We start from the raw sequence: 16136 nt of genomic DNA on the forward strand, positions 1-16136 counted from the left end.
AACCAGTGACTCTGGAAAGGCCCCATGAGGGTTATGAGAGACAAGCAGCTTAGAACAAATTTCTTGTGCTATGAAGTAACAAAAAGTCTCATCCAGGCCATGGATGTAGAAGTAGAGGTATAGTGAACTCTAGAGGGACTTTTGTCCTGGTCTTCGATTGTCTAAAACAATGCTGGAAGGTAGAAGAGGATTAAAAGACTATAAAGGTATTAAAAGACTATAAAGATATTAAAAGGCTGTACTTGGAGATGTAGGGGAAATATAATAAGTAAATTTGTTTTGCAGTGAAGTTTAAGAGGCAAACATTACTATTGCCAGGTTAGAATGAGGTTAACTCCATTTATATGTCCTCTGACCATTATATTACAAGGAAAAATTACCTGAGTGAGCAAATGAAAACATTTAGTATATTTAGATAATCACAAAAAATTGAGAGATTTGACCATCTTGTATAGGTACCTGTACAAATTAGAAATGAAAGATACTAAGCCACGCCTTAATCTTAGAGAGAAAGGCAAAATAATAACCAGTGACTGGAAGTGGAAATTAGGGAAATTCAAATGAGAAATTAGGTTGGAATACATAACGAGAGTGATCGACCTTTGAAAAACTGTGGGAAATGCTCACTTTTCGATCCCTTGTTTTCTTCTAATCAAAGCTGAAATCTTCTGGAAAGAGACAGTTTCATGATTACCAGATCTGCTCTGGGCAAGCCTGAACAACCAGGACCCATACAGGAACAGTCAGATGAAACTTAATTTCCCACAATCACAGAGGGAGAAGAAAAGTTAATATTCCCTTCTGAATTGATGATCTCTGTGCATCTTCATGTATTTCCTAGGTCTGGACTTTTTCTGAACCAGACCTGGTAATTGTTCAAGTGGCAGAGCTATACTCTGTTCTGCTCTACACTGGTGCAGCCTCACCTCGAGTGTGTTTGGTTTTGGGCACCACAATGTAAGAAGGAATAAAGCTATTAAAAAATGTCCAAAGGAGGACTAAGAAGATGGTGAAGAGTCTTGAAGTGAAGCCTTCTGAGGAGTGGCTGAGGTCCCTTGGTCTGTTCAGCCTGGAGAAGAGAAGACTGAGGGGAGACCTCACTACAGTTACAGCTTCCTTGTGAGGGGAAGAGGAGGGGCAGGCACTGATCTCTGCTCTGTGCTGACCAGTGACAGGACCTGAGGGAATGGCCTGAGGTTGTGTTGGGGGAGGTTTAGGTTGGATATCAGAAAGAGGTTTTTCACCCAGAGGGTGGTTGGGCACTGGAATAGGCTCCCCAGGACAGTGGTCACAGCACCAAGGCTGACAGAGTTCAAGAAGCATCAGGACAATGCTCTCAGGCACATGGTGTGATTCTCGGGGTGTCCTGTGCAGGGCCAAGTGTTTGACTCAATGATCCTTGTGTGTCCCTTCCAATTTAGCTTATTCTGTGCCTCTCTCAAAAGAAACACAAGGCAAGGAATGGTTCTGAGAATCTGAAATGTATTTTCCCCAAATATAAATCTCTCTCTAAGACAAAAAGTATTAATTCCTTTCTGTTTTTATATGTTTTAGGATATTTTTCAGACAATATCTTTCTGGATAATAATGATATCAGATTTCCATATGAATCTCTATTCACAAAATGATCATGCCAAAATGATCCTTGGTACGGTGAGTAAGGCGTTCAGGCTCTGTGGAGGTCTTGGCATGGTTGGGAGCAGGGACATTTTTAGTTTAATGAGAATATCACAGCTGGTTTTAAGAACATATTTCTGATGCATTCTGAGGAGTCTTTTGGGGTAGATTTTGGCTGTTAAATCCTCTGTACCTTTTTTATCTACTTCAGCACTTTTCACATTTGCAAATCCAGAATTAAATGGTTCATGAAATATCTTGTAACAAATGAAGATGATGATACAAAGTAATGTAATAAGCTATTGTTAATATCAGATATCTGTATGCCTACCAGTTGCTGCACATAGTTGGATAAAAATGATCAAAGTAAACGACTCTTCTTAACTCAAGGGATAAATTATGGACAGGTAGGATGCTAAACAGTGAAAGAGAAGAAATTTAACTAGATAGAAAGATTCAACCACATCAACAACCCCTGTACTTCACATTCCTTTAGGTGCTATAGGCAGCATTTAGAAGGAATAATTATAGCTGAGGGAAAAAGATCATAAGGTTTATTAGTGCTTTTGTAAAAAAATCTTAAAATTCTTCAAGTCATGTCTGTGTTCTCTGGAATTACTGAAATGAAGGGTGGTTTAATTTCTGTTATTTGTTGCATACTGTAGAAAAGTAAACTTTCTCAGGCAAAAATGTTCTCATATACTTCTGTAAAAAACACAGATTCTGGGGGTGTTTTGCAAAGGTCTTGGAAACATTCCACTTCCAGGTGATAAGATCATTTCACACAGGACATGTTCGCCTACTGACCCTTCCCAATAACCTGCAAGAAGAAGTGGAGTGCCCCTTAGGCACCAAAAGCTTTAGCAAATAAAGTAAGGGGAATTTTTTTTGCCAACAGAAATTATGAGAGAGAGGTATGGAGGTGGCATGCAATTGTCTAAACTGATACCACACAACAAGGGTGAGCAAAGGCCTTAAAGGAACAAAATACAGGTAGAAGTGGAATTTGCTGCTCATGTAAAGCGCTGCTCTCCAAGGAGCACATCACTTTTTATTGTCACATTCAGACTTTGGTGACTACTGAGAGGGACTGAATGACTTTGGGGCAATGGGCATGTTTTTGTCAAGAGATGTTTTATCCAAATATTGTCTCTGTACAGTATGGTTGGTAAGAAGATGCTATTTTAAAATGTTATGGCTTCCAGAATCAGCTCTGAACTTTCTATTGCTGATATAAAGGCAAGACCTGCCAATATCCATTTAAGTTAGACCAAGAATGAGGTGAGTTTGACCTATCAGAAGACCTGTGTGAATATGTTATATTCTGGAATTACCTCCAGGTAGGAGGTTGCTGCATTTCCTATCTTCCATGTTGCTTTGCACATCTGTCAACCATTATACATAGATATTTGTAATATTTCATCTGGTGACTTGACCAAATCAGAAAAGAACCAGAAAATATGTGAGAAGTACAGATCTCTAGCAGTAGTGATCCCACTAGCCACATCTTTAACTTGTACTAATTGGCATTGCTACAGTGATTTTTAGAGTTGAACTTGTTTATAGCTGCAGAAGATGTATTTGCTTCAATATTTGTATTGCTGACCATCCACAGGATGGAGATCAGAAGAGTCAAGGGTCAAGGGGTTCTGATAGCAATTTCTCACCATACCTTTTCATATCTCCTCTAAGATTCTCCTCTGGGTCCACAAAATCATAGGATCATCTGCTTTCTGGGACTGTTTTGTCTTCTTTTCCCATGCCTCCTCTCCATGTACGAATATCTAGTATAAGTGAACCTTTGCAGATATCTTGTCATGTTCTTCATCAAAGTGAATCTAAAAAAGACATCGATTCTCAATAGGGAGGGCTGATGCTGACCTTTTGTCCTCTTCAGTCAGTCTGGCTGCTCTTGTTGCTCTCATTCTTGGGACAGAGCTGAGTCTTTGGGTTTGCATCTGCATTTAATGAGATTCACACCTGGGATGCAAATGTCTTCAACAGGAATGAAAAGGAAACTCTTTTCACAGTTTGTCTTTCACAGCAATTTGGGGTAAGCTGAGATTTAATTTATTCACCAGTTGAAAAGGGAAGGGAAATCAAGCCAGCATCTTTCTTTCAAGCCAAGGTTTTTCTTGCAGAGCCCCGTGCAGGCGCACACAAAAGAGCTCTGATCACTCTAACTAGGTGCTTGTTCTAATTATAGAAAGATTTAGCGTTGGTTACATAATTGCCCACTGCACATCAGCACACGGCATTGTTATGCTACAAAAGCCTCTTTTTTTATTCCCCTCTCTGCAGCGAACCCAATGTCAGCCTGTTTAACAGAAAGCTGCAAGGAACAAAATAATTCTGAAGAAACCTTCCATAGCTTTCCCAGGAGAGGCCAGCAAAAATCAGATGCTGACCTGCTCCCTGTGCTGGGAGCATTGCCAGCATGTGGGATCTAGCTGTTAAAGCAGGGCATTGATAGCCAGGGCAGCAGTCTTTGAAGCATCCTGGGTAGAAGCAGTGGCCTGTGGTCAGGAATCAGTGGTTGTGCCGAGATTAGAGGCGCTATTTTTGATTTTTATATGCAATAGCACAGTAGCCTTAAATGGACACCCAGTATAATGTCCACTATCAGCCTGAGCCATGAAGGTTGTGAATTTGCAAACACAGAATCTATTACAAAACTTACATATGCTTTATTAGACACAAGAACAGCAGACCTTTTCCCTGTATTTTCAAGCTTTTTAAATTATGCGATTCAGAGTTGTTACTTCACGTTCAATCTATATTTATTTCTCTCATTTCCTCAGCGGTACATCAGGTGCACATCTCCCTGACTTTTTATTTTCTTCCTCTTTTCCCTCCAAACTGTGAAGCTTCCTTCCAACAAATAGTCTTTCCTACATAATTTGTAATGGTCCAAGACTAAGCTGCGATGCTTCACTGCCCCCCATCAGTTCAAAAGCTCCCATCTGTCCTAGAAGGGAAAGAAACTTATGGGATTGCAGCCAGTTTAGCCATCATATGGCTGATGCAGCAACTGGCCATGTGGGCCCTGTATCCTCAGTGTGCTAGCAGGGTACTCACCCTTATCTCTGCCCTTCATAATTTGTATCTGCTTTGTTTCTTAGAGATAATATTTAGCAGGAAGCCCTCGCTGGGCAGGCATTGACATTAAGGGCTGCCACAGAGTACAAGTGAGGAAAACACAAATGAAGTGAAGCCAGATGGAAAGAAAAGGGGTACTGTGGCAGCTTGACTCTGTCTGGATGGCATGTGCCAACCAATGCTGCTCTGTCACTCCCCTCCTCAGCTGGACAGGGAGAGACAATAACAAAAGCCTCATGGGTTGAAATAAAGACAGGGAGCAAGCACTCACTAATTACTGTCAGGGGCAAAACATGAGGACTGGGGAAAATGAACCGAAATTATTTTAAATTTATTACCAATCAGAATGGAGTAGGATAGTGAGAAATAAACCCAAATTTTAAAAACACCCTTCCTCGACTCTCTCTTCTTCCTGGGCTCAACTTCACTCCCAATTTTCTCCATTTTCCCTCTACCAGAAAAGCGGGGTGAGAGGGAATAGAGATTGAAGTCAGTTCATCACATGTGAATGTATGTTGCTGCCCCTTCTATCACAGGGGTAGAACTCTTCACACTCTTCCCCGCTCTGTTGTGGGGTACCTCCCCTAGAGAGTTCTCCAGAAACTTCTCCAGTGTGAGCCCTTCCCATGACCTCCGGTTCCTCATGAATTTCTCTAGCATGGCCCCTCCACAGGGTCACAAGTCCTGCTAGCAAATGTACTCCAATGTGGGCTCCTCTTTTCACAGGTCCTGCCAGGTCCTGCTCTAGGGGGTCCAGAGTCGTAGCCTCCTTTGGGCATCCACTTGCTGCTGTGTGGGGTCCTGCACATGCTGCAGGTGGATACCTGATACACCATGTCCCTCCTTGGGCTGCAGGGGCACAGCTGCCTCATCGTGCTCTGTACCACAGGCTGCAGGGGAATCTCAGCTCTGGCACATGGAGTATTACGACCCTGAGTTTAGCTCAGCTGGTTAGAGAATGGTGCTAATAACACTGAGGTTGTGGGATTGATCCCAGTGTGGGCCATTCTCTGAAGAGTTGGACTTGATGTTCCTTCTGGGTGCCTCAGGATATCCTGTGATCTGAAAACAGCCATCTCCTGCCTCTCCTTCTCCACTGACCTCGGTGTCTGCAAGAGCCGTTTCTCCATGTATTTCCTCTCCTTTCTTCTCTGACTGCAATTACTTCTGCACAATAACTTTTTTTCTCTTCTGAACTGTGCTATTGCAGAGGTGCTGCCACTGTCACTGACAGGCTTAGCCTTGGCCAGCAGCAGGTCTGTCTTGGAGCCATCTGGTGTTGGCCCTGTCAGACATAGGGGACACTTTTCACAAAAGCCACCCTGTAGCCCCTCCCCAACAAAACCTCACCACACAAATCCAATACAGATATCCATCAAATGCTCCCAATATTATGTTGATCTTTTAGGAAAATATTTAACACACCATTGTCCTACAGCCAGGGAGAAGGTACTTAAATTACCTTTATAGCAGTTTTTCATAGGGGTTTGGATGAAAAACCACAGATGAAAATTCACCCAGAAAGAGAGACACTCAATTGATCAGACTCAGCCAGCATGGATTTTGGAGGGGCAGGCCTTGCCTGACCAACCTTATTTCCTTATAGGACCAAGGGACCTACTTGGTATATGAGGGGAAGGCTGTGGATGTTATCTGCCTGGACTAGTGAAGGCTTTGGAGCACAAGTCCTATGAGGAGTGGCTGAGGGAGATGGGGTTGTTTAGTCTGGGGAGGAGGAGGCTCAGGAGAAGCCTTATCACTCTCTACAACTACCTGAAAGGAGGGTGTAGCCAGGCGAGGGTTGGCACCTTCTCTCAGGCAACCAGCAATAGCACAAGACGACACAAGCTGTGGAAGGGGAGATTTAGGCTGGACATTGGGAAGAAGTTATTCACTGAAAGGGTGACTTAAACATTGGAACGGGCTGCCTGGGGAGGTGGTGGAGTCACTATCCCTGCAGGTGTTTAAGAAAAGACTATATGCGGCACACAGTGCCATGGCCTAATTGACAAGGTAGTGTTAGGTCATAGATTCGACTCAATGATCTTAAAGGTATTTTCCAACCCAGTTGATTCTGTGAAATAGAATATGAAATTTGATCTAAGTGTGAAATTATTTTAAGAGCGCAGAAGATGAGTTTTCTGGGAGCACCACTGACAAAGTGGGATTGCGTTACCCTGCAGTTACCAAACGGCAGGAGGTATCAATCCTACAATCCGGGGTGCGAGCTGCGCACTTCCTCGCACCAAGGGCGGAGACGTCAGCGCATCCCGAGAGCCGTCGAAGTGCAGCGCGCCCCCGCTACGCTCCCCTCGTTCGTCCCCCGTGGGCTCGTCCAAGGACCGCCCCTTGCAGTCCCACGGCGCCCCCACCCCTCCGAGCGGCCGTGCCCGCAGACTACATTTCCCGTCGTGCCGCCTGGGCCAGGGCCGTACCGTGTGCGAGGTGGAGGGGGGAGCGGCGTAGGGCGCGCGCGAGTTGAAGTGCCGGCGAGGCAGTCGGTAAGTGCCGCTCCGAGAGCCGGCCCAACACCCCGGCGCTCCCGCTCTCACGGCCTCCTCGGCCCGCGCCGGGGACTCCGGGCCGCGGTGGCGAATACTGCCCGCAGCCGCGGCCCCGGCGGCGGGCACCCGGTTGTCGCAGGGCTCGGCGAGGCCGGTGCTGTTCTTGGAGGCGGGAGCGGCGCGGGGCGCGGACGCTGCTCCGGAAAACCCGTCCCGGCCTGAAGGAGAACCAAGAGCAGGCGGCGCCGGCCCCTTGCGTCCTTCACGGGCTGATCTCGGGCGCGGCGGCGGACGCGGGCTTGGGGGCCAGAGCGGCCTGGCCGGGGCTTTGAGCGGCCCTGGGTCCCTGCTGTCCTCGGGGCGGTCAGCAGTCGCCGCCGCTCCCCGGGCCTGGGCAGGTGGCCGGGGGGTCACCTTCGGGGCTCCGACAGGGAACCGGCCCCGTCGCGGCTGCCCCTGGTGGGAAAAGGAGAAGCCTAGCTGTAACGCGAGGGACGCTTAGGTGCGCCAAGTTGCGTGAAAGTCAAAGAAGCCACCTCACCTAGGTGAAAAAACAGCTGGACGTGATCTGTCAACGCAGGGCTTAATAACGAGAGTCAGTGACATCCCAGGGCTTGTTTCACAGCTGACAGGGCCCTTAAGGTATCCCTAGGGGTGTCGTAATGGCTCATTTACATGAAAAGACTCCTCTATACCTTATGCAAAACTTTGAAATACAATTTACTTCAGAGAATTCTATTTCTGTACCTTATATTGGAGGGGTTTTAATTATTCCCTTTTTATTACTACAACACGTTAAGCATGAAAGCAGAAACTTTCTTGCTGAAGAATTCAGCTTCACTTCATGTTTATTTGCTGCCTAAAGTTAGCATCTTCTGTTCGTGACGTACAGCTGGCGGGTATGGCAGTAGATGTGATGTAACAAACTGCAGATTATAGCTTCAGGTAGGAATAAGATACAAGAACAGATGGACCTGCATCCTGCTTTCAATAAAAATGTTCTTTTAGTAATTGAGAAAGTGAAGGAAAAAAATAATGAAAAAGAGAAGTATCTTTTCTGTTAAGAAAATGTCACTGCACTTTTCACTTTTCTATAAGTGAATTTTACAGAAATGTACATGGAGCACAAATGGTTTAATTAAAACGCTTTGCAAAAAATGACTTTTGAAGGTGACAGGGGATACAAGAGATCTCTGTACAAAAAACATTGGTCCTGCTGAAAGAAACCCCGAAATTTCTAGAATTCCAGTGAGGCGGGGGATGGAGGGCAACTTTTGTATTTGTGAAGTGCATGTACATTTGACTGCAGTCAAGAGCCCAAGTTTATTTTTCTGTTGAGTTTGATCATAGGTTCAAAGGAGTCCTGGTCAGCCAGCTACCCATTCTGACAGGAGAAAGAGTTGGGTTGCTGCAGGCAGCTCTGACAGGCACTGACAAAATATGTCTCAGCTTTTCTGCCTCACAATTACCTAGGGTTTGTAAGGAAATAATAAAGTTTAGCTAAGGTTCACATACAAAGGTCTCTTGTGTTATATTAGCTTATTTTGTTGATTGTGTTCTTGTGAACTGTTTTTGAAAGACTTGACCTGTGTGTCACTGAATGTGTTTTTTGGTTACAAGGCTTCCGAGAGAAAAGGCACAAGCCAGACTGACCCTGCTAAAGCTTCACAATGAGAGAAGTAGGCAAGTTTCTCAGTCAAGCCTAGGAGTGGGAGGATTAGTAGACTCCATCTTGATGGGGTAAGAGCCTGCATTGTGTCAAGGGTGCTCTCGAGAGCTTGCAGAGAAGTGACAATACCTTTTGATTTGTAATAGAAGCAGAAGGAATGGTCATACTTTCTGCCCAATACCCCAGCCATAGGGAAAGCAAAGAAAAATGTACCTAATTTTTTTTTTTTTTGCATCTGAGTCCTCTATGGTTACATAAATAAATGGAAAATACATATATTAGCATGTAATGAGTTAAAGTATAAAGTAGCATATGTTTATGCTACTTTATATTCTACCAACAATGAATGTAGTGATCCAAAGTGCTTCGTGTGGGAAATGTGTTCATTCCCAACCCTTGTTTCACAGGAAAATGTTTGAGAAGTGTCTCACTCCAGGCCTATATTGGTCCTGTGACAGAGCTAGGAATAGGCTGTAGATTCCTGCAGATGACTGTTCTGCCAGTATAGTCCCTGTCTGGCACTTGAATGAGGTGCTGATAATGAGAAAACAAATCTCACTTGGTCACTCTGATCAGGTCCCCCATTCCCTGCATTTTCTGTGGTTGTCTGGCACCGACTGCTGGAGTGGCATACAACCTTCTGGGATGCCTTGCCTCTTCCTAGACCACTCATCATCAATGTGGAACTTTCAGAACTAGCCTGGCAGAGTTTCTAACAAGATTTGGGTGTTCTTGATCTTGCAAGAGCTCTTTTTAAACGTATTTTTTATATCTTCTGTTGTCCCCTTAAAATCTGCCTACAATTTGTGTTGAAGAAGTGCCTGTTGATAGGATCAGAATTGACTTTTGGTGGTCTCATGCTTCCTTCTCTCTGCGCCGGTTGTGTGTCCTTGAAAAACCTTTGGGATCCTGTACTAATGTTTTGTTGCAGATATGTAAGGTCTAGCAGTGAGTTACTTCTGGATTTGTGGCCCATCGACACTGTTGAGTTAGGAGTAGCAATCAGCAACACCCTCAGTTGCTGGGTGATTGCTTGAGCTCTTGGCTGGGGGCAGTGCTAGCTATGTGTCATTAGGAAAGGAACAATTAAAACTTGTATTGTCTGGTCCTCTGGGGCCGTAGGCATCAGATCACGATGTCCTTATCACATGTTACAGTTGCTGTTTTGTGTCTCGGCAGGGTTCATCAGTCATGGCACTAAGGGCCTTGAAATTTGCCTCATTGACAGCAGCTGCTTCTGGCATCTATCTGTATGGAAACAAGTTCCTGGATCCTAATGATTTTGGAGTTGTTCGTGTGGGCCGAGCCATTGCCACAGTAAGTTCTACTGTACAAATGTGCAGAAAGATTCCTAGATGGGTAAGGAAATTGAAATTCACAAGAACTTGGGATTTTCTGCATTCCCTGTCTGCATTGTCAGTTGGCAGCTAGTTTAGGAAATCAGATTGTCTGTAGGGAGCTCTTCAAGTTCTTCACACAGTGGAGAGAAAGGAGGTGAAAGCATGTAAGGAATACAGCTGTTGTTTGCACATTTTGAAAAGAGAAAAATGGAGATACTGAGCTGCAGAGAGCTGTCTCTGCTTCCCTGGATAGGGTGGAATCTTCAGAGCAAGGACTTACTTTGGGCCCACATTTTCATCAAACACCTTTCAAGGTCAGTCGCCCAGGTGTGGTGTCCTGCTGCCTTTTAAGAATGACTTAGTTCAAACCCTCTTCTCTGCATGTGCCATTTTTAACATTTTGTTATAAGTATCCTGGTTGTATTGATAAACTAGAGTAACTATTGCCCTATGACCCTTGGTATGAAACTTGGAGAGAGAAGGACTGGTGTTTTGAGGATTATTCTCAAAGCAAGAGTAAAGTGAGGATAGGTGATTACATAACATCTGAGATTGGAGTGGTTTCCAGATGTGTAAAATGAATGCTATATCTGCCTAGCATCACTGATATTTCTCAGAAAAGTGGGAATGGAGACTGCTGCCTTCTCCTTGAGGATGTTCATTGATGAATCCATGAGCAGCCAGGAACATGGAGAGCAGATACTCTGGAGGGGGTATCAGTCTCCCTGTACCTCACTTGCGCTGTACATCTGTCACTTCAGGCCACAATCTCCATCATTTACAGACCCCCAGTGGTAAGCAGCTGTCTGTCTGCATTTTCTGTGACTTTTAAGCACTTCGTTAATGAGTTTTACAAGGAGTCAGCTCCTGAGGGCAGATGCAATAAGAAAAAATCTCTGTGGGTTGGCTCAGGTGCCATGTGCGTGCACCATCATAAACTGCTGTGAAAAATGAATGTTTATTTTGAAAGTGTGAAGGAAGAAATGCAAACTGTAATCTTTCCTTCTTAGTTAACAAGTACTAAGCTTCATGCTCTGTCCCTGACAATAAGGTAATGCTGCCTGGTAGTAGGGAGCTCTTTCCCTTTTAAATCACAGGAAATTTTGGCATGGAGAGGGAATGCAGCTTCTTGTTGCTGGAGGAGAATCCGTTATTCAGGGTGTTTGAGTACTTCAATGTGTCCTTGAGTTCTGCCTGCTTTACTAGTGTTTCTCAGTCTTTCTTAAGCCACTGTTTTTGTGGTAATCTACTGTTTAAGACAAAAATAAGTGAGAAGTTCCAGGGATGAAGCTGTGCACTTGGTCTGTGTTTTGAGTGATGGTGAGAGATTGCTTTTCTGAAGAAGAGGAAGTAGGGGAAAGGAAATAGTTTTTGGTTTAGATGGTGGCAAATCACAGACATGCCTGACTTTCATGTTCTCTGCCTTCAGGGAGGTCACAAGTCATTGGCTGTAAAGCGCTTCACTGGTCCTGCTCTTAAATGCATTAGAGGGTTCTGCACCCATAGCTGCAAGCAGTGACCCCAAAACCAAGTTACCAGTGCTCAGTCTTCTGTAGGTGATTGCAGTATTTGTTTAAATCTGTGTGTACTTTTAAAAAAGAATGTTCTGTCTCCTTATGAATTCTCTGTTTCCTCTGGTATGTATGACTGCATGTGTTTGACTTGCTTCTGAGAGGTTCTTTAGTCTTGCTGCACCAGTGACCTCTGCCTTCCCTGCTCATTGTTGAACAGTTGGAAGTCAGCTCTCATCTGAGCACAGGCAGCCTGAATTGCTGTCATTCCTTAGCCATGGACCAAGTGAAGCCAATAGAGCAGAGATGTTTACTTCTAAGAAGCTCAGCTTTGGGATTATTTGTTTTGCAAATGAAAGATAAATCTCTGTAGCAAACAAGTGATTTTGGATATCGGATATTGGTGATATCTACATGGACCTAAAGTATCTGTCCTTCAATCCAGCCTTGCCCTGGTTTCTTACCTGGATGCTTGATTCTTTCATTGAACCATAACCAGGCTAAAGCAGACAGTAATGAAGAGACTGCAATTTTTAAGAGCTAGTAAGTTCAGCACCAGCAGACACAAAACTTTAAGACAAGTTAGAGTGGGGCAAACAAAACAAAAGAGAAGCCTGGAGAAAAGAACACGTGAGGATCAAGGAACCTGATGTACAGCTATGAGACTGGACAGATTTTGTCTGAGTTTGATTGGAGAAATTTGAGTCTAGTTGTATTTTAACATGTTGGTTCAGTAGTTCTTTGCAGACTCCATAAGAAACTTGATGAAGCTCACTAGCAGAACATTTCTTTTTAAGCCTGTGTTTAGGGAACTGGCTCTTACATAGGGGTAGACAGCTATTCAGGGGGAACATTGTGCTATGACTTGGTAAGATCTGAGGATAGATTTAGGAGCAGTGGAAGAGTGTACAGTGTTGAGAATTCATTGATACCAAGTGGGACGTTTAACACTGGGCAGGATGCAAGCTCAGTGAAAGTCATCTGGCATTTAGAAAGGGAGGGATTGGTTGATTTTGTATATCTTTTTATAACTTTGAGCTTCAGTCTCACACTGTAACATGAATGACAGCACTAGTCTTGGATGAGAATGAAGTCAGTGGTGTGGGCAGCATCACGCTGCAGAGCATTTCTGTATTCTGGTAAAATTAGAAACCTGGCAGAGCTGTTGTGCATTTGCCCTATCCGTTGAGAGTATACCAGTTGTTTTGGTTATATGGAAGGAACATTCTGTGCGGTAGCTAGACACTGGGAGGGATTTGGCAATGTCAGAGTTGCCTATCAGGATCATCATAATATTAATTTAGTGTTTAAGATTACAGTGTAATTAGCAACCGCTTAATTAATTCCCTCTTCCTCTGTAATACAGGCCAATCTGTTAGCTGCTTCTTTTTGAGTTGGAGGTGATAATTACCCTTATGGACCAGAGATAAAATAAGAACCAACTCAAGCCTTCATGCAAGACTGATTCGAACCTCCCTCCACTTCAAAGTTGTTCTTTGAGGTTGTGAAGATGCTTTGAAAAATTTTTCTTCTGAGTGGTCTCAGCTGTAGCTGTGCAGCTCCTGAGTTCACCAGGGGCAAGAGAGCCTGAAAAGCTAGAAAAAAATGTTTGCTGTGTTCAGTTTACAATTTGGAAAACAGGAAACGCTGAGAAACCTAACCTCCACAAGGAGGGACTGTGTCTGTTTGTTGCTGATTCCCGGCTTGGTCCACTCTTGGGTACATTTCTGAGCTTTTGACTCTTTCCCTCTTGTCAGTTCCGCTGGCTTTGTCTCAAACAAGGTTTGCTTCCCTTGCCTCCCTGGATTTCATGATACGTTGACTGTACTTTGTGCCCTTCCTGGGCATGTTTATGGTGAAAGAGGGGGCTAGTATCCTGTGCTAGAATGGAATGCTACCCCTTCAGTAGGGAAATTTGAGGAAAACTGACTTTCAATGGGAGTTATGCAAATGACAAGGATCTTGAAGTTCAAATGGCACATTAGTGGACAGGCTTCTCTAGGTGTACATTCCCTTCTGTCCCTCCAAACATGACCTGTATGTTTCTCTCCCATTCACTGATGTTCTGACTGTGGAAAGAGAGGAGCTTTAGAGATAGGAATTATGAAATACCCTAGATCTGTTTTCAGAAATCATTAAGGCACATCTGAATATAGTTCCGTTGTCTGTGGCAATGTCTAACTAACAGGCTTGAGCTGGATCCCGTATTGGTTTTGTAATTGGATATTTGACCCTTTGGCCCCATAGTCCTTCGTGCAGCTGAACATCTCCAAAAGTACTGCTGCTTGTGCTAATCTGAGGTTTTTTTCAGTCACTCTGTTTCCTGCTGAGCCTCTACCCAGAACAAGTTGGTTAGGCAGTTTGGAGCTGTGAAGTGTGGGATAACCGATGGGGCACAAACAGAATCTGGATGGCTTCTTTTACTAGCAGCAGACCTTACTGTGGAAGCCCCAGATGATTGGCTGAAGATGTGAGTCTGCTGTGCAAGGTGCTGTACAGAGATTAGGAAAACGCTTTGAGTATCTCAAATAGAAGGAAGTAGAGGAGTATCAAGTGTTGCTTACATATAGCTACATATCATTGATGCCCCTGCACTTCTTTTTATAAGTTAAAAGTTAAATTTATAAATTAAAGTATTTTCATTTAATTTATTAATAGGTCTGTTGCTATAGGCTTCACTGTGGAGCCTGAACTTTGAAGTCTAAGGTACATGCATTCTCTTAACAGAAGTCTTATTGTTTTGGTAAGTGTAGAGCTTGCTCAGCATTTCTGGTTTTGTTTGCAGACAGCGGTTATCACCTATGACTACCTCACCTCTCTTCGGAGTGTCCCATACGGATCAGAGGAGTATGAATTCCTCAAATCACAGGTAGGTAACAGCACTGAACTGCATTCCTTGGAAACTGCAAGGCACAGGTGTGTTGCTGTCAGCTTAATAATTCAATATGCTTCCTACCAGATTGTTAACAGCAGTATTAGATAACAGGCCCATATTAGAACAGCATCTTGCAGGACTTGCCTTGCCCAATGAAGAAGGTCCTTTGTCAAAAGTAGCCATATGCATCCCGTGCTCACTTAAGTCCAGTAGAGACTCAAGTACTTGGTGTATGTATTTGGGCTCTGCTGCCAGATCTCTGCTGCCCAGACTGGTTGTGTGATGGTCAGCTGCTGAGAGTGGCCTGCCAGTGCTTTCTTATTCTGCATATTGTTTGGTAATTGCCATAACATGAGGGCTGACTGATTTAAGTAAAAGAAGTGTGTTGAAAAGTAAATAATAGAGATGAATCAGACTTGCAGATCTCTGAGGAAATGAGAATTGTGCAAAGAAGTGTACACCTCATTGCAAAACACACTGTTGTGTTTTGATACCAGTAATTAACAATAATAGCAAAAGCATTTCTAGTGAGAAGGAAGACAAGCACCCCCACTGCTCCTTTCAAGTCTTGTGCTGCACCTTTCATTTCAGCCTATAGCCCTATAGTTTATTGAGCTGTGAATGACATCTGGTTTTAGTTGAGTGCTTGTGATATATGTTAGTCAGGGTTTCTCTGCAATTACAGTTCAAGGCCTCTTTGGAGTGGGAAGTAGAGCTTGTGCCAAATTAGGCCAGTCTGCATAGTGTGTTTGAAGTAAGGTCTTTAGCATCATTTTTCTTCTTGGTGCATGTAGGATTTAGGCCACTGATGTGGTTGGTTATAATTCATGGAGTGGTGCTCTCCAGGAATTCTCAGGCTGGAGGGCCTATAAAGCTGGAAATAGCCTTGAGTAAGGTAGAAATCAGTGACATTGGACTCACATAATCAATATGGTCTTAGTGTATCTGGGATGGTTTGCAGAATGGCTTCTTTGGGCTTGTTCTCATTCTCTGCTGTCTAAAGATGCTAAGCTGTTCTAATGTAGCTCCCCATCCCAAGTGGGTAGCACTGATTCCCTGGCATAAACTGGAGATAGGTGTGTTGGAGTCTGGAGCTTCACTGTCCATCTGCCAGGTCTCTGCCCTGAGCCTTTGAAACCTGGTTTGCAGAAGGGCTGCATGTAGCTTCCTTGAGCAACACCCAAGTTGTGGAGTTACCAGTACTGTGGACAGTTATCATTTGGCAGAATTTGCAGCAGCTGTTGCCAATTCCTCACCTTTTGCCATGTATCTCCGTGGTTTCATTAACCTCTGTTACACGGGTTTTGATGATTTGTCAATCCATGGCTCAAACAGCCAGAAGGGGCCTTGTTTGCTAGCATTGCACAGAGCTGTGGCCTCCCTGCTTGGCAGCCAGGACTAATCGGCCCCTGCATGTGGTAGAGCCACTGGCAAGCACAGCCAGCATGCTAGTGCATGGCCAGCACTAGCCTTCAGCTGCATAAAAGGGCATGAGCTAGGAGATAGGAAGTTTGCAGAGGC

General features: G+C 44.2%; 1 protein-coding gene across 2 annotated transcripts in view; it reads left to right on the plus strand.

Annotated features, from left to right (window-relative positions):
* Positions 1 to 6919: 6919 nt before the first annotated feature.
* Positions 6920 to 16136, plus strand: part of ADCK1 (aarF domain containing kinase 1) — a 74968-nt gene continuing 65751 nt past the window's right edge. The window contains exons 1-4 of one of the 2 annotated variants that reach the window (XM_088167416.1): positions 7142 to 7217; positions 8841 to 8960; positions 10069 to 10206; positions 14526 to 14609. In XM_088167416.1, the coding sequence (XP_088023542.1) occupies positions 10081 to 10206; positions 14526 to 14609 (210 nt within the window). In that variant the 5' untranslated portion in view covers positions 7142 to 7217; positions 8841 to 8960; positions 10069 to 10080. Of the gene's footprint in view, positions 7218 to 8840; positions 8961 to 10068; positions 10207 to 14525; positions 14610 to 16136 lie in introns of both variants that reach the window. The other variant, XM_014869815.2, reaches the window with a different exon arrangement.

Source organism: Sturnus vulgaris, chromosome 6, assembly GCF_052056855.1.
Source record: "Sturnus vulgaris isolate bStuVul1 chromosome 6, bStuVul1.hap1, whole genome shotgun sequence".
In the NCBI taxonomy this organism is placed as follows: Eukaryota; Metazoa; Chordata; class Aves; order Passeriformes; family Sturnidae; genus Sturnus; species Sturnus vulgaris.